Below are 23,337 nucleotides of genomic sequence, written 5' to 3'. Positions count from 1 at the left end.
TCAATCTGTTGGATTATTTTCGGTTGTAAATAGAATGGCAAAGCAGAGTTTTTTGAATCACACCAAATACTGACAAATTGTTTTGTTACACCAAGGCCAACACTATGCATATATTCTGGGACAAAATGTCGAAATTAGGAAGTAGCAGCAGTTGACTAGGTCCCTTAACCCCATTAACATCTGTGTCTGATTGTATTGCAGCAGATGCCTGATGGGTAGTCTAACATGGTCTCACAGGAATCCGTGAAATGACTACGGTCGGACGCTTAACTCGAAATCCGTGGCCACATCACGGAAACACGCCGATATCCGTGTGTGAGCCACGGAATATCATTGTCATTTACTTGCATTGGAGCAACTTCCGTGGACACAACAAGGACAATTTAAGTGTTTCAGTGAGACCACCCCGGGTTTTGAGTTAAGCCCCCGTGGTCGACTCGCTCGTTGAAAAGGGGATCCTTGTGTGAGCCACGGAACATCAGCGTCATTAACTTGCATGGAGCGAATTCCGTGGCCACATCACGGAAATCGGCGTGTTTCCGTGATGTGTCCACGGATTTCGAGTTATTCGTCCGTAGTCCTTTCACGGATTCCTGTGAGACCAGGTTGTCTGATCATGTGTTCTTAGTTGAGGATACTCAGTAGAGTGAGGATATACACGTGTAAACCCTTTTCCCTTTGGTTCTATTTCTCCCATATGCAGACAAAACCCACACCCATAGCTGCCGTTAAATTGTTTCATGTCCTGTACCATGGCACAGGCTGGCGTATCAAATATGCAGACACCTGGGGCAACTTTTGTGGTGTGTTTATGACCAGTGTTGTCATGCCAAGAATTCACCTTCTGTGAATAGCTCTTGTTATTCCTTGACAAATGGCCTTAACAGTGTTGGCATTTCGGGTTTAGAACTAAACCAAAGGGAATGTAGAAGAGCATACTTTCCACGGATAGTAGATGGAAGTTCATTGACTGTGCAGATAATTGGCCAAATTGAGTAATTGGATGATTTAAAAACTGAAGCCCCATCAATATTAAATGATAGTGAAATGTTGTCAAGGGTATCAACAAAGGTTTTAAGTTTTGAGGTGTACATACTTCCACTGTAAATGTCCCCCATGCCCATATTTGTTTTGTTGTCGTTTAAGAACTTGTAGAAAGTAGTGTTTTGGAAGAGCTCCTTCAGTTGTTGCCGTAAGGACATTACGAGAAAATAATACCCTTCATTTTTGTTTACTCTTTCATCAACATTTCCGTCACTGCAGCAAGGGGTAAACAACTTACCTATATATTGCGAGCAAATTTTACAGTAATGGTGAATTTCGAATTGTTTTGCCAAATAAAAGAAAGATTTGTCAAAGTAGTATTTACTTGTGGGGGCACATCCAGGTGCTACAATATTTAAAAGATCCAACAAATCTTTTAATCCACTGCCACTAATGCTGTGCTTCAAGATGAAGGCCAGAATGAGGCACAGTAGCTGTCCACGGTTAATTGATGCACCAGACCAGATGGGTTGCTCTTGGATTTCAGGATCGTTGAAGATGTTCTGTGCAAAGAGATGCAGACAGAAACAATGCATTGCATTTCGTAACTCATGATTTTATTGTCGTTAGTTCATCACACAGAATAACATCCCCATTCACAAAAATACTCACTGTGAAACACTGCTTATCGTCATCCATTTCAGTGGATTCTGTTTCATTTGTTCCATCCTCTGGTGTCAAGTCGGGCTGTGTTAAATTGAAAATGAGTGTCAAAGTTCTATGCATGTTCAGACCCAAACCACAGTTCTCGAGTTATTACGATAAGTGGTCGAGTTGTAAAAAAAAGCCATGGGGGATGGTGGATATTAACTTTTAGGGACAGATCATTTGTGATGATGACAGCATATGGTGGGAGACCAACGGTGTGATAATAATAATAATAATAATTATATTAATATATATTTTTGGGGATAAAATAAGAGAGATGACTACTGTCATGTCATCGCTCTCATTTTATCCCCAAAAACGCAGCTGATCGGACGCATCACACGATTCGGAGGCATACATCACATTTAAGGATATTAAAAACTGATTCTTATTCTTCAAAAATTCATTCGGCAGAGAAGGGAGACTAGTGTTAAACACGGGTTGAAATGAAAGGGAAGCGATGTCTGAGATGCAGAGACAGGTTCACGCTATCAGTGTCTGTCTCGTAAGGTGTGGAATGAGGGCTCGTGAAGGCACTATTGCGCAAGTACGCCTGCGTGCTTGCGCAATAGCATACTGCCCGACAAGGCAGTATCGCTGTCAAATCTGTCCCTGGGAAAAGTATATCGTTGCACTAGGGTTGCCGCGGTATACGGTATTACTGATGTTAGCGGTGTTGAGGACACACCGGCAACACAGTTATTTGTATTTATTTTTTCCAGTAATAAAAAAAATAATCAGTAGAAAATTAATAATATAATTATAATTAAGAAAATAATATTTTTATAATAATAGATAGATATGATAATAGATAGGCTACCTAATAAACCGTTGGAACACACAAGACCGGTAGCAACGCCGGTAAATAAACCCCGCGAAGCCCAATCCCTACGAGAGCTTGCGCGCTGCCAGACGCTGTCACTGAGTGTGAGAGGAGAGTTGACGGAGAAGATGGCGGTTGACCTATAGTTTCAAAGTTTATACCGTTTATACTCGGTAATACCGGTGTTAACACAAGTGTATTACTCGGTGTGAAATGTCCACACCGCGGCAACCCTACGTTGCGCCGAATTGAAAAAGGAAACCGCTTTAATGAAATAGCGGTAATATTTCCACATTAATTGATAAAATAACAGATTGATGATTTTGATAATTTTAATTCCAAAGGGGGATGCCATCCCCCCTCAACTCGAGTGCTGATTTTAGTAAAAGGTTGGACACACAATTAACATTACTTATAAAGTAGGCTACTCAATCATCAATGCAGAATTCTGTCATAAAGTCTTATATGCCACTCCGTTCTCCCTATTTCAACTAGGTGTGTTTGCGTTTTGTGTGTACACACTTGCTCAACATGGTCTGGTGGATCATCACAGTTAATTGTGTGTCCAACCTGTTTAGTGTGTAAACACCATAGACAGTGTATTAATTTGATCATCAAGGTCTCCGTTATCAGAGAATTCAGCTTCAAATGAAGGCCTTGAATCAATCTGGAAGCCAGTGGACAAATAGAGGTTAGCCTAGCTGTAGGGAATTACTTCGACAAAGTGTCGCAAGGAGGCGCTCTTATTCCAGTTTTTCTTACCTCCTCGGTTGAACTTGCTTGCCGTTCCTCTGTTCTCAATTGACTTCTGTACCATCTTGTAGTTTTTGGCACAGGTGTAGAAAAATCGGACAAATATCGTTTATTATTTCGCGACATTTTGCAGTTAGACGACTGTCAATGCAGACAAATTTAAATTGAAAACAACAACTGAACAACTGAAAAAGACAACTGTAAACCCGCGAGCGTCTCACGCGCTGCGAATGCGGTTGTAAACATATGCTACGCATTCGCAGCGCGTGAGACGTCCGTCGAATATTTGACAGTCGAGTCGTGAGTTTTAGTCGTGAGTTTGCTACGGAAAAATAAAGAAAATGGCAAATATGCACTATTTGACTTTCCGGATGAAGGGGCTGTGGACATAGGCGAAATATCATGGGTGGTAGGCGAAGTAAATTTAAAAGATCCTTTTGTAACGTATAAAGTTAATTGGCCAAACAAGGGAAGGATTGTGTCATGTCCAGGACGGATTAAATCAGTCAGTGGTAAGTAACACAAGTTTTTTTCTCCTTTGACTATGTTTACATAAAATATGTGCATAACTACATACATATGGTAATATTTCAAATATCACGGTAAACGTTTTCGTTTCAAAAACGTTGTTAATTGTTAAGCTCGCAACGGTAGGCATGATAAGGCCCCCTAGCTCGTGGCCTATAATGTGAGGCGCGGGAAGTGTGGGGTGCGCGGCCTGGATTTATAGAGAGAAACTTTATTTTGCCCAAAATAATACTAGCATTTTAAACACACATTATGAAAACGTCATAATTTTGACGTTTTCAGACAACAGAGAGGAGTTAGTTTGCAAGAGGAGGCATTATCTTGATGGTGGAGACAAACTGTCGAGCCCGGAGGAGAAAGGGAAGGGGAAAAGGAAGAAACTGAAGAATGATCGATATTCTGACGACGACGATGACGACGACGACGACGACGACGTAGTATCGCTGGTAGGTAACTAAAGTTTTATTACAGAAATGTCATCTATAGGCCTTGTGGATGAGTTAAATTAAAATCGTTGAAAAACTAAACTTCATTATGATTTAAAGGATCCTCAGTTAAGTCAATGTAAGAAGAAGAAGAAGAGAAAAAACACAGGTCTTAACGTCTTAATGGAACTGGAAAAGCAAGGTATTGGTGCAGTGATGTACAAATATTCACCGTATGGAAGTGCTTCTTAACATCAGTGAATTATTGTAATGTGATGTAGCCTAATGTTGTCTGTCATATTATACACCATGGGGTCGCCAACTAGCCTGCTTTGCCTGGCCTGTCAGGTCATTTTGACTTTTTGCTTCCTGTTAACTTATTAAGCATATTACAGTTTTTTCCTATCGTTTTAGGCAATTTACCTAAACCATGTTCACATTCCCTAAACACTTCACACAGTGAGCATACCAGTAGACCATGTGAACCAAACTGTGGTTACTTGCCCCTATGCTAAGATACAAATGCTGGCAATGACGCCTTCTTCCAAATTTCATGGATACCTGCCCCAGTCAATGTTCACTACCGGCAAAACGCTGTGGAACTACAGCATATTTTACCAATGTTTAGATACTCTGTTCGAAACAGTGAACTTTCTGTTCAAAACCTAACTTATCAGTAATTTAGATCACTGTAGATGGAAAGATGCTGCATTTGGACAGACAAATGAAGTTACATGTTTGAATAAGAAAAAATATTTAGTTTATAGTTTATTTATTTTATTTTACAGTAATTTATTTTTTCCCCTGTGCACCATAGTTCTTGGTGAATTGGCATGGAATTACTTTTTTTACGTAAAAGCAACACTACATACAATGATCTGTACAAAACACAGAGGATAAGTTTTGCAATGCAAAACACCTGGTGGTCATTTCAGCTAAAGACCTACTCAGCTAAAGACCTACTCAGGTGTTTTACATGTAATTTGTGCCTCGTTGAAAAAGGGCCTTCTTTGGCATTTGCTTTGGACTTCTTTACGTAGTTGGTATAGGAAAATGGATGCAGCAAGAGCAAGAGCAAGAGGCAGAGGCAGAGGAAGAGGAAGAGGAAGAGGAAGAGGTGAAGGTGAAGGTGGAGTAGGAGGAAGAGGAAGAGGTAGAGGAAGAGGTAGAGGAAGAGGGAGAGGTAGAGGAAGAGGGAGAGGGAGAGGAGCAGCAGCAGCAAGGACAGTTGTATCTGATGAAATCAGAGCAACTGTCATCGACCATGTAATCAATCATGGTCTGTCCATGAGGGAAGCTGGTCTGAGGGTTCAGCCAAACTTGCCAAGATCAACGGTGGCATCAATCGTGAGGGTTTTCACACAAACTAACAGGTACTATACAGTATTTACAGCATTCTGACTGATGTGTTTGTGATTTGTTTCTGGATCATATATTACGTACTTACTGTATGTAATTTGCATTACAAAAACTGAAAATTGTTATTCTCAGTTTCTCATAAAACACTTACAGTATTTACTGTATTTACAATTACAGTACATTTACCACACTCAATTGTGACATCTTTTGTGGGAGGTAAACCGACATATGAACACTGTCAGCAGATACTTGGCTTGGATTGTCATACTGTAATATTACAAACTTTATTACTGTAGTCCAAAGAAGTGTTTGTCTGTGTTTTTTCTCTTTTTTTCAATGCAACACTACAGGAAATCTATGCCAAACTGGAGGACACAGCAACATTTTATGTATGCAATTGGCAATGCTTCAAGATGTTAGTGTTTTTTAGGTCATAGTGTTCTGAGAGGAAACATGTGTTAAGTTATGGCAGCATTGTTTGTGGTGTGGTTGTTGTAGTGCATTTTGCACCAAAGGTTAACAGATATGCAGAGGTGTGTGTCTCTAAAGCCTACTGTGTTAAGTGATAGGGAAAAGTGACCATAGTATGGGTACATGACCGAAAACGATAGGAAAAAACTGTAACAAGATTAGATTTGAGTATTCATCTCCTGTTCCGCCTGCATTGTCTACTCGCTCAGGCTCATCCCCCCTGCTGACCTCTGTTGTACAGTCTTGATGTAACCCTTAACTCTATGTACATCTTCTGTTTGTCATAGGATCATGTCAGCTGAACTCAATTAATGAAACCAGGAATGAAGTAAGATCCACTAATGCAATAAACTGTCTGCACTTAATGTTCTACCTACAATTAAAGTTTTTATTTCCTAACTCTATAGTATAGGGATAGATACAGCAATATATTCCTGTAATCTATCAGCTGTAAGCTTTGTACCCTCTAACTGGCTTCTGTATTTGCCCAGGTGTAAGTTTTGTTTTTTTAATGGAATTTTTATTTTCGGTGCCATCACCCATCTTGTGAGCTGTTGAGGGAGAACAACCACAGGATGCAGAGGGAAAATGATTCTCTCAAGGCAAAAATAGCAACATTGAAATGTAATGCTATTGTTGAAAACTTTGTTTTTTTTTACACAAGGGTTTTTCTGTTTTACATGTTAGCTAAAAGGCTATTATGAATCCTTTGCTCAGTGCTGCCAGACGTTTTGCAGAAGATGGAGGAGTTTCTCCGCTCAGCACCAAGACCAACGACAACACCAATACCAACACCAACACCAACACCAAGACGAAGACCAGAACCAACACTATCACCAGCACCAACAGCAGTTCCAGCACCAGCAACAGAAGACCCATCACCAGCTCTAGGTCCATCATCAGCATCAGCAACAGAGGCCCTGGGCCACTCTGTAAGAATCTGTTTGACTTTATTTGTATAGGTTAAGTTACTTAGTTTCAGTTGCACTGTTTTTCTAAATGCATCAGCCGTACACTCGGTTAATCTAAATGCATATACAGTATATATCATTGAGGTAAAACGCTAGTCTGCTGTATGTTGAAGTAGATTTGTGGTAATGTTATCTACTTGCATTAAAGGTCATTCCAAAAGGACTTGTGGAGCGCTGCTCCTTCCAAAGCCCCCAGAAGTTCATAAATGATCTCCTACATGGGATGTATACCAGGGAATATATGGCAGGCCATTCAGTGACTGGCCAGTCATCCAGCAGCTGCACAGAAGGAAAACCTGGCCTAGCCAAACAGGACCTTGTTGAAATAACAGGTAGGTATATAGAAATGAGAAAAGATGTTGGTTGAGTGATACCCTCATTCAAATGCTCATCTTTCGTGTATGTGTTTGTGTGCGTGTATTCCCACAGATGCTGCAAAGTTGAAGTTCACCTACGTAACTGATACGAACATAAAAGCATTTATACGACAAAAGCTGAACAATGCTGCCAAATTTCAGAAACAATAAATTATCAACTGTTCAAAGAAAGTTAAACTTTTGTTCTATTTTTTTTTTATTTTAGCAGTCTGTAGAAAACACTGTGTTAATTAATGGTGGTTGTAATTTATGTGCAGTGAATTATTGTTACAGCACTATGGTTAAAAATGGCAACAACAAAAAGTGATACAGTTGAAAATATCCATTAGGTAAAGTACAATGACATAGTTAAAAGAACAACAAAATACTGCATAATGCAGTTATTGTAATGCAGTATATATAGTACTATGGTATCGTAATTGTAGTATTCTATAGCAAAATAAAAGTATAACAAAAGTTCTGTAATTTACTTCAGTAGATTGTCGTTTTGGTAACCCTTCCTTTTACAGTCCCCTAATTACTAGGTATTTACCCGGTACATGCATGGTCAATTATAGTGTATTACTGGGTAATTACCACTGGTAATAAGAAGGTAAATACAGAGGTAGTTACCCGGTAAATACATGGTAAATCATAGTGTATTACTGGGTAATTACCACTGGTAATAAGAAGGTAAATACAGAGGAATTATCCGGTAAATTATAGTGTATTACTGTGTAATTACCACTGGTAATAAGAAGGTAAATACAGAGGAATTACAGCTGATGTACCAAGTAAAACCTCCACTATTACCCATCAACTCAACTAAGTAGCGTGTAGTTGTAACTGTTTTAGGTTGTGTACTTCCTAGGAAATTAGGCAACCAATTCTTAGAAAAACCTATTATCCAAGGTTTATGTTGGTAACAGCCCAAATTTAATGTACTATCTAGAAATTAGCATAGTACTTTCCAATAAAATACTTTTTCTTAGTTATTATTCATCGCTACACCCATTTAGAAAGGGTTTATTCAGTTTACCACTATGGAATTACTTACCTGGTAACAACCTCTGCAGGAAGTTTTCCTCTAGTGTCATGGTACATCTTCTTAAATACTGGGTACGAAGCCGTTTGTTTCCATGGTATTACCAGGTTCTTACCATATCATTTACAATAGATACATTCCATTGTCCATGCAGTCAACACAAACTTGTACCATGCACGTTCTGTGACGTTACCAAGTAAAACACGACAATTTACCCAGTAATTAAGCTGAAACTGTACTGTAAAAGGAAGCCTCGTTTGTTTCCATGGTATTACCAGGTTCTTACCATATAATTTGTAATACATTATTCCCTTTTCCATGCAGTCAACACAAACTTGTACCATGTACGTTCTGCAACGTTACCAAGTAAAACACACCAATTTATCCAGTAATTACGCTGAAACTGTACTGTAAAAGGAAGCCTCGTTTGTTTCCATGGTATTACCAGGTTCTTACCATATAATTTGTAATACATTATTCCCTTTTCCATGCAGTCAACACAAACTTGTACCATGTACGTTCTGCAACGTTACCAAGTAAAACACACCAATTTACCCAGTAATTAAGCTGAAACTGTACTGTAAAAGGAAGCCTTGTTTGTTTCCATGGTATTACCAGGTTCTTACCATATAATTTGTAATACATAATTCCTTTTTCCATGCAGTCAACACAAACTTGTACCATGTACGTTCTGCGACGTTACCAAGTAAAACACGACAATTTACCCAGTAATTAAGCTGAAACTGTACTGTAAAAGGAAGCCTTGTTTGTTTCCATAGTATTACCAGGTTCTTACCATATAATTTGTAATACATTATTCCCTTTTACATGCAGTCAACACAAACTTGTACCATGTACGTTCTGCGACGTTACCAAGTAAAACACGACAATTTACCCAGTAATTAAGCTGAAACTGTACTGTAAAAGGAAGCCTCGTTTGTTTCCATGGTATTACCAGGCTCTTACCATATAAGTTGTAACTGGTTATTCCCTTTTCAATGCAATCAACACAAACCATATATGTTCTGCAACATCGTTCACCAGTAGTTAAGCACTTTAATTGTTATTATAAAACCCCAAACCACTGTTGATGAAAGACATATTAAAATTAAACAAAATCAAGGGCTTATCTTTCAAACAAATGCATATCTCACAAACAGGCACTGAACACTGAAGAAATTGGCCAAAAAAAAGAGCCGTCCACATCAACTCAATTTAGATGTTACTGATGGTGTTTTCATAAAACACATGACAGTGTTATGGCAAGTGACCACAAGGAAGACTGCTTCAACCTCTACAATTTGAATAAGTGGTGAATGCCATGCAGCAATCTGCCTATGGGAGCATCTTTGTGGTCATTCGCAAACCAATGAGTCCACTCGATGAATGAGAGATGACTCTTTAGTGTCTTCTCTGTGAGGTATCCCTGCAGTCTCCACATCTGGGATTTGAAGGCTGACCAAGACCTGACCAGGTACCTCCAAATCTCCCCTTCAAGAATCAGAAGACAAGAAAATAATCATTAGGACTGTCAATTAATGAACATTTCTAGAACATGTAGAACTCAAAGATTATTTTGTTTATCAGTTAAGAAAGGATGCTGGTCCTCTGGCCATTGTGTTTGGTCATATTGAAAAGAGAAAAAGGCATAGCCATAAATACAGTTAATAGGACGGGAGGGGACAGGCCGTTAGCCCTTTAGCATCGAGCTAGCGGAGCTTCTGTCATTCAAATAACTCGGACATGTTGTCTAAAACCTATAACACCCAATTTATTAAAATATCCGGATTTAATCGGGCTCTCTCCCATAAGTACAGTTAATAGGACGGGAAGAGACAGGCTCTGTTAGCCCCGGTTAGCGCGATGCTAAAGAGCAGCTCTACCGGAGCATGCCACCTCAACAGGTGCAAGTTAGCCTCCGGTTTGATATTCGCCGGTTATTCGGTTTACCACCCAATCGGATTCATCAACATAAGTGCAATACATTACGGGCTTAGTATGTTGAGGACGGTTTAGGACACCGTATCGCGAAAAATCACAAACACATGTTGTCGCCATCAATGTCTGTGCAACAACGTCATTTACTTTCTGGCTGCTACCTGTTTTAGGGACCGTCAACAAATTACACTCACCGACTGTTGGCAGAGACGTTACCATGGAATTGTTTCAGGAAATGAATCACACAAATATATTGCTATATAGTTAATCATAATGCAGTTAATAGTTTAATATTCGACAAAAATCGACCAAACTATATTTGAAATTATTAATTGCATCCCGTTTAACAATAATGCGATATATTAGCAAAGTTACCTGCAGTAAGTAGCAGCCCACCATTGGCAACTACTACTACAATCAGGTGACAAAATGTATTGTGATTTTTATGTTATTTTATATGATTTATTTCCAGAAACAATTCCATGGTAACGTCTCTGCCACCAGTCGGTGAGTGTAACTTGTTGACGGTCCCTAAAACAGGTAGCAGCCAGAGAACGTAAATTACGTAGTTGCACAGACATCGATGGCGACAACATGTGTTTGTGATTTTTCGCGATACGGTGTCCTAAACCGTCCTCAACATACTAAGCCCGTAATGTATTGCACTTATGTTGATGAATCCGATTGGGTGGTAAACCGAATATCCGGCGAATATCAAACCGGAGGCTAACCTCCACCTGTTGAGGTGGCATGCTCCGGTGTTGTGCCGAATTTCGACCCCCCTGCATATTACGACCCCCCTACGCGTGAACGCGCATTCGCTTATTGTCAACGCCCCATACTTTCGTTTAGTTCGAGGAGCTCTTCCGTCGGACAATATTAGTCAAAATTAGTGTTTATATTATATCACAACATCACAAGTTGAGGAATTTATCACAAAAAGCGATGGCATGTTTTAGGTTGTAAGTTTTAAGACGAACGCATCGCAATGGAACCTCCGACGACCCATGTACGCTACAACATTCACGACAATGAACTACGAGAGCACTTAAATACGTAGTAGTTAGAAGTAATAAATGTATGCATTATGTTATTTGCTCAATTTTGACAACCTCTTGGTAGCCTACCCTAGAAAGCACATTTAACTGTGACAAATCCAAAACTAAGGAAATCCTTTACTATGTACAGACTCAGTGAGCACAGCCTCGCCATCGAGAGATGCCACCACAGTCCTGTGGTGCCTGTGAAGTATATTGGATATATTCAATATATATTCAATACATATTCAATATATCCAATATATATTTTGGATATATTGAATATATATATACTGGATATATTCAATACCCAGCCAATTTAGCCTGGCATATTCATCACCCCTCTCCTATTTCTTGTTTGCAAAGTCTGAGAAACGTATTGACGGCTGAGTGTTGATTGTTACTGAAAATACAACATTTTCTTCATTATGAAGTCTTCGGCTTTGAACTTCAGGTGACCTTTCACCAATTATCACGAGAGTTTTAGGTAAACATCTACGAGAGTTTAGATGATAAATCAAAGCACGTGTTGAAGATGGATCCCAAAATATATTCCGAAATTTTAGATTATAAATGCAAATGCATTTATCCTGAGGGCTTGTCCAAGCAGGAAAAAAATATTTTCCGCAAGAAGGCACTTCTATTCCGCATTGAAGGTGAGAGACAAGAAGTAATGCAAATTTCGGAGTGAAATTCAAGGAACGAAAAAAAATAGCTCATATTATAATGTCACACAAAAATGTGTGAGATCAATGTTGTTTCAATAAAATATCATTATGTTACAAATATTTACACTAAATATTTATAGTGTAGGCCTACCCTACATAGGTGAAGCTATGTAGGGTACACAGGGACTCAAGCTAGAGCTGGAAACCCACCAGCAGACAGAAAAGACACAGACAAGGAGGGATACAATTAACACACTAAAACCTGAGATCAAAAATCTTGCTTTTAATGAGCTGTGTAGTATGTTGTATGTCCAGGTGAGGGTCCTGCTCTGGAAGAATTGAGTGTTGAATGTACACCATTCAGAGATCAAATTTTAGATTTTTAGATTTATTTATTTTTAATTACGGTCAGAAACCGTATGTTGGCATGCAAACCACCTGACTGCAATGCACTCAGGTGGTGTATGCATCAAATTAAACACAAAGCCAAACAAAAGGTTAATTGGCTATTACACTATACTAAACTATATTATAGGTTTCACTATTCTATAATGTTAATGTTGCCGTTCTGTTTTGTAATGTTATAAACTAGGCCCTACATGTCTTTGTCATAAAGTAATTTTCTACAATTTCACAGACAATGAACTGTATTATGTGCGTCGCAAGGCGACATCTACTGCCAGTACAACCAAAGTTGTCTGTGGAAAAGAGGAGGCAAAGGCAATTTTCGCAGAGTTCCACAGCAGCAGTATCGGAGCGCACTGTGGGCAGCGAAAGACCAGAGATGCCATCTCTGCCAGATTTTATTGGCCTGGCATGTCTTCAGAGATTGACTCATGGGTGATTATACTAAATGGTTTTTTTCAACAGTATTCCAAATTCAAGCCTTTTCAAATGAAGATCATATACATTTCTGTATTTTAACATTTTAAATATTGCTGTTTTAATAAAGGTGGCACAGTGTGTTCCATGCCAGGCCAACACAACGACCATAAAGCGTGAGGTGGAGTATATACCCATCACAGTATGTTTTCTTTTCTATTACGCTCCTAATACAACTTGTGTTTTGTATGTCTCAACAATAATAATGAGTCATAATGATTGATGCGATGTTTCCTTATTAAACATTTTACATTTAAATGAAATATGGAAAACCAAATATAAAAAGGGAGATATTTTTGTCATTCATTCATTTCTTCTAGGTTAAAGAGCCATTTGAGCTGGTCGGAATGGACCTCATTGGGAAGCTGACAGTCACCGACAGAGGGAACCAGTACATTTGCGTCATGGTGGACTACCTCACTAAGTGGCCACAAGCTTATGCCCTTCCATCGAAGACAGCAAAAGAAGTCACTGGGTGTCTCTTGAAGTTTGTGCACCAATTTGAAGCACCTAAGAGAGTCCTCACAGACCAGGGGACGGAGTTTGTAAATGCTGTAGGTTTCATATGTACAGTATAAGCTGGACCACAGGATTAAGTCACAAGTGCTGCTGGCTTGTTTTGTCATTTCATGAAATTGGTTAAATACTTTCTTACACAATGTCCTTAACTGTTTCTCTTGTCATTCTTTACTAATAACAGCTCAACAAAAATGTTTGTGAAGTATTGCAAATCAAAAGGAGTCTTTGTGCTCCGTATCATCCACAAACCAATGGTTTAGTGGAAAGGATGAATGCAACCATACAGAGGTATGATCTGTATGTTTTAATTGTAATAATACTCACTATAAAATAATGTTGTTCTAATATGTTATTTTATTATGCTATATCTTTGAAAAGCTCAAAGGTGAAAATCGGACGAGGCAATATTAATCAATCTTTGATGGTATCATCTCTTCAGAGCACTTTGCAAACTGGTGGGAAACAACCCCAAGGAATGGGACATGCATCTCGATGCGGTAATGTTTGGCCTAAGGACAAAAAAACAAATGACCACTAATTTCTCGCCATTCTATATGATGTTTGGAAGAGAGGCGCGATATCCATCCCAGATCCCAGAGCAGTACCAGGTTAGTACAGGCTTTTAACTACTCAAAATATTCAATACTACAGACTGAAATACTAATAAATGTGTAAGCTTTTCTATAAATATCACGCTATAAACTTAAAATACATTTTCAGATTGACAGCAGTGTCGAGGACGCTGTGGCCAAAGACAACCTGACCGACTCTGCCCTCAATATCAGCAAAATTCTCTCGTGTGCTGAGGGGAACACCAAGAAAGCACAAGAGAAGATGAAGAGGATGTCCCAAAAATCATCGATGCAGAAATTCAATGTTGGTGACATGGTCTGGAGGTTGAACATTAGGAGCCGGCAAAGGAAAGGAGGCAAGCTGGACCCCAATTTCCTGGGGCCATACACTGTGTTGTCAGTTGAGAACAAAAGTGCTGACTTGGTGGACGTGAATGGTGTTGTCTTTCCAAAGATCAATATTGACCACCTGAAGCATCACCATGCACAGAGTCCTCACATCCCCCAAAATTTGAAGGTAAACCTCAAGCTAGCCGGCACCACATTGGCAGCATCCACCCCACCAGCATCCACCCCAGCACCAGCATCCACCCCACCAGCATGCACCCCAGCACCAGCATCCACCCCACCAGCATCCACCCCAGCACCAGCATCCACCCCACCAGCATCCACCCCAGCACCAGCATCCACCCCACCAGCATCCACCCCACCAGCATCCACCCCAGCACCAGCATCCACCCCAGCAGCATCCACCCCACCAGCATCCACCCCACCAGCATCCACCCCACCAGCATCCACCCCAGCACCAGCATCCACCCCAGCAGCATCCACCCCACCAGCATCCACCCCAGCAGCATCCACCCCACCAGCATCCACCCCACCAGCATCCACCCCACCAGCATCCACCCCAGCAGCATCCACCCCAGCAGCATCCCCAGTCACAGACCCAGCTAAATGTATGTGATATGAATGTTTGGAGATTTGCTGAAGTTCATTATATATATGTATAAACATGTGATTTATAATCTAATGTTATGGTTTTCTACATGTTAAATATTATGTGGATGCTTCCAGTATTTATTATACCTTAATATTGCAGGTGTAGAAGAAGCTTGGCAGGGAACAGATGTCTATGTGCTGCTCTCAAAAATAGGGCCATACCTAATCTTCTTTGCCGACATCGCAAGAACCGCTCCAGATATGGAGTTTGAGAGTGAGGTAAGACCTCACCTTGCTCATAGTAAAGGACTAACTACTTTCACGTTGTTACATATGTTGTTAGAGCATATATTTTTGACATCACTACTCTGGTATCACTTATAGTACAGTTTAATTTATCAGGATCATTAGCATTTTAGTACTCCATTTCCATTGTAAGTGTTACATTTGACCTACCCATGTGATTAAACAGCATTTTATTCATCTAACTGATTATCTTTCTTGTCTTTATTTCTTTCTTTCAGGTCATGAATGCCTACATGCAGCTACTGGTGCGAGACTTTAATGCGAAGTCAACCGACAGGGCTATGGCAATAGACACATTTGAGATGTCCAACATATGGAAAAGGAAACAACCAAAAGTGAAGGTTAGGGAAAGCTTTGCCTGCTCCAATACTGAACTGATGTGTCTCTACAAAGTTATGAACTCCATAAATAATTGGAACTTTTTATTCTTTTAGCTGGATCCACACATGTACAAGTACATCCTTGGGATCATCAATGAGAACCACCACTGGAAACTCACTGTAAGTGAAATCTTGCGGCATACATAAAGTCATAAATTACTCTTACGATCCTTTATTTTATTTTACATACTTATATTCAATATAGTCTACTTGCCATAAAGTAAGTGGTAAATTCCAGTGTTGCCATGTGTATGTGTAGGTGATTTGCAGTGTGACTTTTAGTAGCATAGATCTCCGCTAATGTCTTTTTTATTATTAAAAAAAATAAAGGTCATGATCCCATCACAAAAAAAGGCTCTCTTACTCGATCCTCTTGGGGAATCCAGTACCGACATAAATAGGTGCAAAGATGTAACAAGGTAATCTGAGATTTTGCTCTTGGATTTCTATTGGGACGTTCATACAGAGTGTATAGCAATCCACTACAGTTACTTTTCATATATTTCAGAGCCTTCATGAGACTTAGGGGGATCAATGTGTCCAGATGGGGATGCGACACAGTCCCACACCCTAGTCAGACTGACAGTACCTCCTGCGGGCCCTTTGTATTGAAAGTAAGTGTTAGGTGATGGGCCAACTATGATTTAAATAAAATTAACACTTTGTCTGTCAGTGACAATGTATCCAAAGCCAATGTCATTCTTAATGGTAACATAACAGTAATTTGTCACATTTAGATCAAAATATTAATTTGTCTTAACTTGTGCTTTTTTCCAGTTTGCTGAATGTATCCTTAAAGGTGAAAACTGCAAATTCAATACATCAAGAAAAGGTGTAGGGGAAATGCGAAGGGCAATCGCAACTGCTCTCCTTGAGAATACTGGTAACTATTTCCCCCATGAAAATATGTAGTTATAATTCTCTTTTTAGGGCTACTTTGCAAAGACAATGTAATATAGAGCAACTGTTACAGTTAATTTAGGTCATTATGAGGAACATAATGACCTAAAGTCATGATCTTTTATTAGATGACCTGACTGAGGTATGCCACCAATGTGGACAGACAGACAATCCAGAAACAGACGAGGACGTACAATGGGTAAGACATGTCATAATTTATTATATATATACCTTTATTTTCAATCAGATGAACAGTATTGTCAGTGTTAATAGCACAGGAGTTGGTGCCACTTATCAAATTACCAAAACTACTTACCAAGTATGAACATTTCAACTGATATTGTCAATATCAAATTGTTTAGATTTCCTGTGAACGGTGCCAACGCTGGTATCATCAGAGCTGTGCAAAACATATGATGGAATCGCCACACCTCTGTCTAGCCTGTAACACAGACAGGACAGCCAGGAGAGAGAGGGCACTGGCACGCTAGGTGGGAGTGGTGGGCGTGACATACTGTACATCAGTGTACCAGGTAGCTTTTGTTGATTTTCTATATATTGTACTTATTTTGTATTTATTGTAGTTGGTTTGGCTTTTTGTTTTTTCTTTTTACATATGTTGTTCTAAGAAATTGTTTATATTTGTTTTAATTGTGTTAATAAATGTTTTGTTCTGAATGTTTGAATTGTGTTAATAAATGTTTTGTTCTCAATGTCAGTGTAAAGTCTACTTCCAGCTAACCCTTGATCACGCCACCAATCCCTTGAATGCAACTCACTCCTCAGATCACATCACAGCAATTCTAGTCACCCGTGCATGCACATCACTCCCTCTATTTAGTTCAGTTCAGTTCACCCTTTCCTTTGTGAGGTATTGTTTGTTTTCACCACAACCGTACTGTGCCTTTTCAAAATATTACCTATATATAATGAATTACCCGTGCATCAACCTGTTTGCCTGACTAACGTAGTCTCCGACTCCTAGCCTGCTCCCCGCCTGGACTTCGCCTACCCATCAAATTTCCTGTGTATGACCCCCTGCCAGTCCCTTGACCCATCTCCAGCCTCCTCCTTGGGAATTGTGTTAATAAACTATTATGCTCTGCGTTTGAAACCCATTCTTGGCATCCTTCGTATTCATTACAGTCAGGTTAAGTTGTTTACATGTTGCTTGGCAACGCGCTACGCCCTGACAACTGTTTGCAGATTATTTGTATTTACTAAATAATAAAACCACATAGTGCTTAATAAATTAAAACAATAGACACGTATTAAGCGGAGTTATGTATAGGGAACAGTTAGCTCAAGAGAAATAAAGATAAAAAGGTGAACAAGAGCCAGACAAAGTGACCAGTTGGCTATAGCCAGCCAGGCCTACGTTAAAGATAAACAAATTAAAGTTACTGTATTTCTGTATTTTTCCCATTTTTCCTCCTCTTCTTTTGTCCTCTTCCTTCCCTGGGCGCCAGAGTGTTTAGGTTTCTTTGACATTGTGATGTGCAAATAGATAGCTTTCTCCTCTCCGGTCAGAATGGCGCTCTTTTATTTTACATGTTATGTTGTCTAATATTTATTTATTGCCTAAGTAATATAAACATTGAAGTTGAAGTTAGATGAATACAGTATGCAAAAAAATAAAATAAAAAAGACTTATTTTTGGCGCCCCCTACCGATGGATGGGCCCTTAGCATTCGGCCCTGCCCACGCCCCCCCCCCCCCCCCCCGCCAAATGTCCCCTGATGTGACTACACGTCTGAAATTTCTACGGTCACATCCAGTGACCTAACGATGTAAGCCTAAAAAATTTGAAGTGTCTCAGACTTTGCAAACAGGAAATAGGAGGGGGGGTTGAAATACGGCAGGCTAAATTGCCTGCCGAAATACAACCCCCCCCCGCCAAATGTCCCCTGATGTGACTACACGTCTGAAATTTCTACGGTCACATCCAGTGACCTAACGGTGTAAGCCTAAAAAATTTGAAGTGTCTCAGACTTTGCAAACAGGAAATAGGAGGGGGGGTTGAAATACGGCAGGCTAAATTGCCTGCCGAAATACAACCCCCCCCCGCCAAATGTCCCCTGATGTGACTACACGTCTGAAATTTCTACGGTCACATCCAGTGACCTAACGATGAAAGCCTAAAAAATTTGAAGTGTCTCAGACTTTGCAAACAGGAAATAGGAGGGGGGGTTGAAATACGGCAGGCTAAATTGCCTGCCGAAATACAACCCCCCCCCGCCAAATGTCCCCTGATGTGACTACACGTCTGAAATTTCTACGGTCACATCCAGTGACCTAACGATGTAAGCCTAAAAAATTTGAAGTGTCTCAGACTTTGCAAACAGGAAATAGGAGGGGGGGTTGAAATACGGCAGGCTAAATTGCCTGCCGAAATACAACCCCCCCCCGCCAAATGTCCCCTGATGTGACTACACGTCTGAAATTTCTACGGTCACATCCAGTGACCTAACGATGTAAGCCTAAAAAATTTGAAGTGTCTCAGACTTTGCAAACAGGAAATAGGAGGGGGGGTTGAAATACGGCAGGCTAAATTGCCTGCCGAAATACAACCCCCCCCCGCCAAATGTCCCCTGATGTGACTACACGTCTGAAATTTCTACGGTCACATCCAGTGACCTAACGGTGTAAGCCTAAAAAATTTGAAGTGTCTCAGACTTTGCAAACAGGAAATAGGAGGGGGGGTTGAAATACGGCAGGCTAAATTGCCTGCCGAAATACAACCCCCCCCCGCCAAATGTCCCCTGATGTGACTACACGTCTGAAATTTCTACGGTCACATCCAGTGACCTAACGATGAAAGCCTAAAAAATTTGAAGTGTCTCAGACTTTGCAAACAGGAAATAGGAGGGGGGGTTGAAATACGGCAGGCTAAATTGCCTGCCGAAATACAACCCCCCCCCGCCAAATGTCCCCTGATGTGACTACACGTCTGAAATTTCTACGGTCACATCCAGTGACCTAACGATGTAAGCCTAAAAAATTTGAAGTGTCTCAGACTTTGCAAACAGGAAATAGGAGGGGGGGTTGAAATACGGCAGGCTAAATTGCCTGCCGAAATACAACCCCCCCCCGCCAAATGTCCCCTGATGTGACTACACGTCTGAAATTTCTACGGTCACATCCAGTGACCTAACGATGTAAGCCTAAAAAATTTGAAGTGTCTCAGACTTTGCAAACAGGAAATAGGAGGGGGGGTTGAAATACGGCAGGCTAAATTGCCTGCCGAAATACAACCCCCCCCCGCCAAATGTCCCCTGATGTGACTACACGTCTGAAATTTCTACGGTCACATCCAGTGACCTAACGGTGTAAGCCTAAAAAATTTGAAGTGTCTCAGACTTTGCAAACAGGAAATAGGAGGGGGGGTTGAAATACGGCAGGCTAAATTGCCTGCCGAAATACAACCCCCCCCCGCCAAATGTCCCCTGATGTGACTACACGTCTGAAATTTCTACGGTCACATCCAATGACCTAACGGTGTAAGCCAAAACAATTTGAAGTGTCTCAGACTTTGCAAACAAGAAATAGGAGGGGGGTGATGCATATGGCAGGCTAAATTGGCTGGATGTTGAACATATCCAGTATATATATATATTCAATATGTATTCCAAGTAGTCCAAATATATATTGGATACATTGAATATATATTGAATAGATCCAATATCCTTCACAGGCCACCACAGGCCTGTGAGCTGCCTGTCACTCACCTAAATTCTCGTGATAATTGGCGAAAGGTCACCTGAAGTTCAAAGCCGAAGACTTCATAATGAAAAAAATGTTGTCTTTTCAGTAACACTCAACACTCAACCGTCAATACGTTTCTCAGACTTTGCAAACAAGAAATAGGAGAGGGGTGATGAATCTGGCAGGCTTAATTGGCTGGATATTGAATGTATCTAGTATCTATCTATTCAATATATCGAAAATATATAATGGATTCATTGAATATATATTGAATATATATCGAATATACCCAATATCCTTGGGTATATTCTGAGGCTGTGCTCACTGAGTCTGTACATAGCAAAGGATTTCCTTAGTTTTGGATCAGTCACAGTTAAATGTGCTTTCTAGGGTAGGCTACCAAGAGGTTGTCAAAATTGAGCAAATAACATAATGCATAAATGTATTACTTTTAACTATTACGCATTTAAGTGATCTCGTAGTTCATTATCGTGAATGTTGTAGCGTACATGGGTCGTCGCCGTCGGAGGTTCCATTGCGATGTGTTCGTCTTCAAACTTACAATCTAAAATATGCCATCGCTTTCTGTGATAAGTTGCTCAACTTGTGATGTTCTGATAGAATATAAACACTAATTTAGACCGATATTGTCAGAAGGAAGAGCGCCTCGAACTAAACGAAAGTATGGGGCGTTGACAATAAGCGAATGCGCGTTCCCGCGAAGGGGGGTCGTAATATGCAGGGGGGTCGAAATTCGGCACAACACCTGTAGAGCTGCTCTTTAGCATCGCGCTAACCGGGGCTAACAGAGCCTGTCTCTTCCCGTCCTATTAACTGTACTTATGGGAGAGAGCCCGATTAAATCCGGATATTTTAATAAATTGGGTGCTATAGGTTTTAAACAACATGTCCGAGTTATTTGAATGACAGAAGCTCCGCTAGCTCGATGCTAAAGGGCTAACCGGAGCTAACTGCATGTCCCCTCCCGTCCTATTAACTGTATTTATGGCTATGCCTTTTTCTCTTTTCAATATGACCAAACACAATGGCCAGAGGACCAGCATCCTTTCTTAACTGATAAACAAAATAATCCTTGACTTCTACATGTTCTAGAAATGTTCATTAATTGACAGTCCTAATGTTTATTTTCTTGTCTTCTGATTCTTGAAGGGGAGATTTGGAGGTACCTGGGCCCTGTACCACGAAGCTCGCTTAGAGGGTTAGCGAGGTATGTTGAGCTCCAAGCCTGGGTTAGTTGTACCACGAAAGTCGATCTCTTTTAGCGTCGCTGTATCACCATGGTGACTTATGCTCGCAACCAAACCTGGTCGGGAGCAGTTTTTCGGCTTAGGGCCCTTACATAGTCGACGCAACGCTACGCTACGCGTCCAAAAAGCTACGCTACGCGACGCTTCGGCCGCCATGTCTACACAGCATACGCGAACGTCGCGGGCAATGCATGACATGCAATACACCACTCACGCCATGGGTGGCAGCAGAGTCACGGTGTTTTCGCGGGGGGACGTTCCAGGTGACGTTCCGATCAAAGTGGCTACGGAAGATGAGTGATGAAGCGCAGAGATATGCGGTGGTATGTGCGCCCTTTAAATACCACACGATATCAGGATGGGGAATTTGTTTCTCTGGTGCTTCCAATGCGACGCATGGACGAGGAGAGGCATTTCCAGTATTTTACGATGTCGGCGCCAAAGTTTGATGATCTCCTTTCGCGAGTCATCCGATATCTTCCCGACTCACCAAAACCGGCCCTTGTCAGGGAGCAGCTGGCAGATTATTTTTTGTCTGATGCTGGCGTGTTTCCCCACCAGTACAATGTGCTACGATTGGGTATGCGCACTGACCAATAAATGTATATACATTGGTCACTTGGAAGCATGACTTTTGATTCATTAGTTATCATGTTACACAAGTTACCTAATTTGGTTTACGTCAAACTCATTAATTCATATCCATATAAAATGTTTATACAACGAGCTATTGCCTTGACAGATGAATGAATTATTTAAGTGTAGGCCTATAGCCAAAGGCTTTAAGCTATAGCGCATAATGTCCACAGAAATTATATGGTAGGCAACATTATTAGAGAAAAGGGGTTTATTTATCAAATACAGAAAATAGTCCCACCATACACGCACACATTTTTCATTCACTACACACTCACGCTTTCAAATTTCATTCACTCAAAGAGGCTACTGAACTTATGTTTCACACAGAACATGAACATTTATGTTTCACATAGAACGTGAACACAAAACATTACGTAATTAATTCAAATAGGCTAATTCTAAAACAAATAAGGCCAGCAATAGAACGAATATCGGGTGACAAGAAGATCATTCAAATGGCTCACAATCCCGCATCAGCTGTATGATGTCGCGCATCAAAATAGCACTTTGACCCTGTGGAAGGGTTCGCATAAATTGGCTCAGATAAAAGTAAGTTAGTAAAAGAGACGTCAAGTCATTCTTATCACGTTCCCGCATCCTCTCATATGTTCTTCTGTAAATATAACCTATAGTAGTAATAATGTACAATATTTGCAGTATCGCCCCCACCGACAACGCTTGGTATTGCATGGTTCGGCGCGTCGCGTATCAAAAATTTGGAGGACGCGTTTTGCTACGCTTCGACGCTTAATGGCGGCCGAAGCGTCGCGTAGCGTAGCTTTTTGGACGCGTAGCGTAGCGTTGCGTCGACTATGTAAGGGCCCTTAGTCTAGCCGGAGATCGGCTACTTAAATCGGCGTGCGCAGCTTCCTAGCCCCTCCTCTGACAATGGCGTCACCATTTGTGGGTGTTCCCGTGGACCCCGGCGCACTTCTCGTACAGGCGTCTCTCCGGAGACAGAGGGTTTTACGGGACAGAACCGATCCCTTGGCATTGTCTGACGATATTCAGATTTCAGACTTTATTGTCATTGTGCAAACAACGAAATTGGGGTTCTTCATGAGAGATACAGATTCTCATCAGAGGGTGTTCGTTATTTGATCGTCCTTTTGGACCTTATGTAGACAATGATTACTGTTGCGCATTGTGTCTCCGTGACAG

At 40.7% G+C, this 23,337-nt stretch overlaps 1 protein-coding gene across 2 annotated transcripts; it reads left to right on the top strand.

The window, feature by feature from the left end:
• Nucleotides 1-15,227: 15,227 nt before the first annotated feature.
• Nucleotides 15,228-17,305, top strand: LOC130402507 (uncharacterized). Of its 2 annotated transcripts, XM_056606702.1 has the most exons (8): nucleotides 15,228-15,257; nucleotides 15,503-15,625; nucleotides 15,719-15,784; nucleotides 15,995-16,083; nucleotides 16,173-16,278; nucleotides 16,442-16,547; nucleotides 16,693-16,763; nucleotides 16,927-17,305. In XM_056606702.1, exons 1-8 carry the CDS (start codon nucleotides 15,240-15,242, stop codon nucleotides 17,053-17,055), a joined length of 708 nt encoding a protein of 235 aa, XP_056462677.1. In that variant the 5' UTR covers nucleotides 15,228-15,239; the 3' UTR covers nucleotides 17,056-17,305. The 2 variants fall into 2 exon arrangements, with proteins under 2 accessions (XP_056462677.1, XP_056462678.1); XM_056606703.1 differs by lacking the exons at nucleotides 16,693-16,763; nucleotides 16,927-17,305 and having other exon boundaries at nucleotides 16,442-16,651.
• The last annotated feature ends 6,032 nt before the right edge of the window (nucleotides 17,306-23,337 follow it).

Source organism: Gadus chalcogrammus, chromosome 13 (genome assembly GCF_026213295.1).
Source record: "Gadus chalcogrammus isolate NIFS_2021 chromosome 13, NIFS_Gcha_1.0, whole genome shotgun sequence".
In the NCBI taxonomy this organism is placed as follows: Eukaryota; Metazoa; Chordata; class Actinopteri; order Gadiformes; family Gadidae; genus Gadus; species Gadus chalcogrammus.
Note: the sequence above shows the minus strand (reverse complement) of the source record. Positions and strands in the feature narration are given on the sequence as shown.

Excerpts from the sequence above, each read along its gene's own strand:
- LOC130402507 (XM_056606702.1), top strand. Across the intron at positions 16,084-16,172 it reads AGGTGCAAAGATGTAACAAG|AGCCTTCATGAGACTTAGGG; the intron begins GTAATCTGAGAT and ends CATATATTTCAG. Across the intron at positions 16,764-16,926 it reads CAGACGAGGACGTACAATGG|ATTTCCTGTGAACGGTGCCA; the intron begins GTAAGACATGTC and ends CAAATTGTTTAG.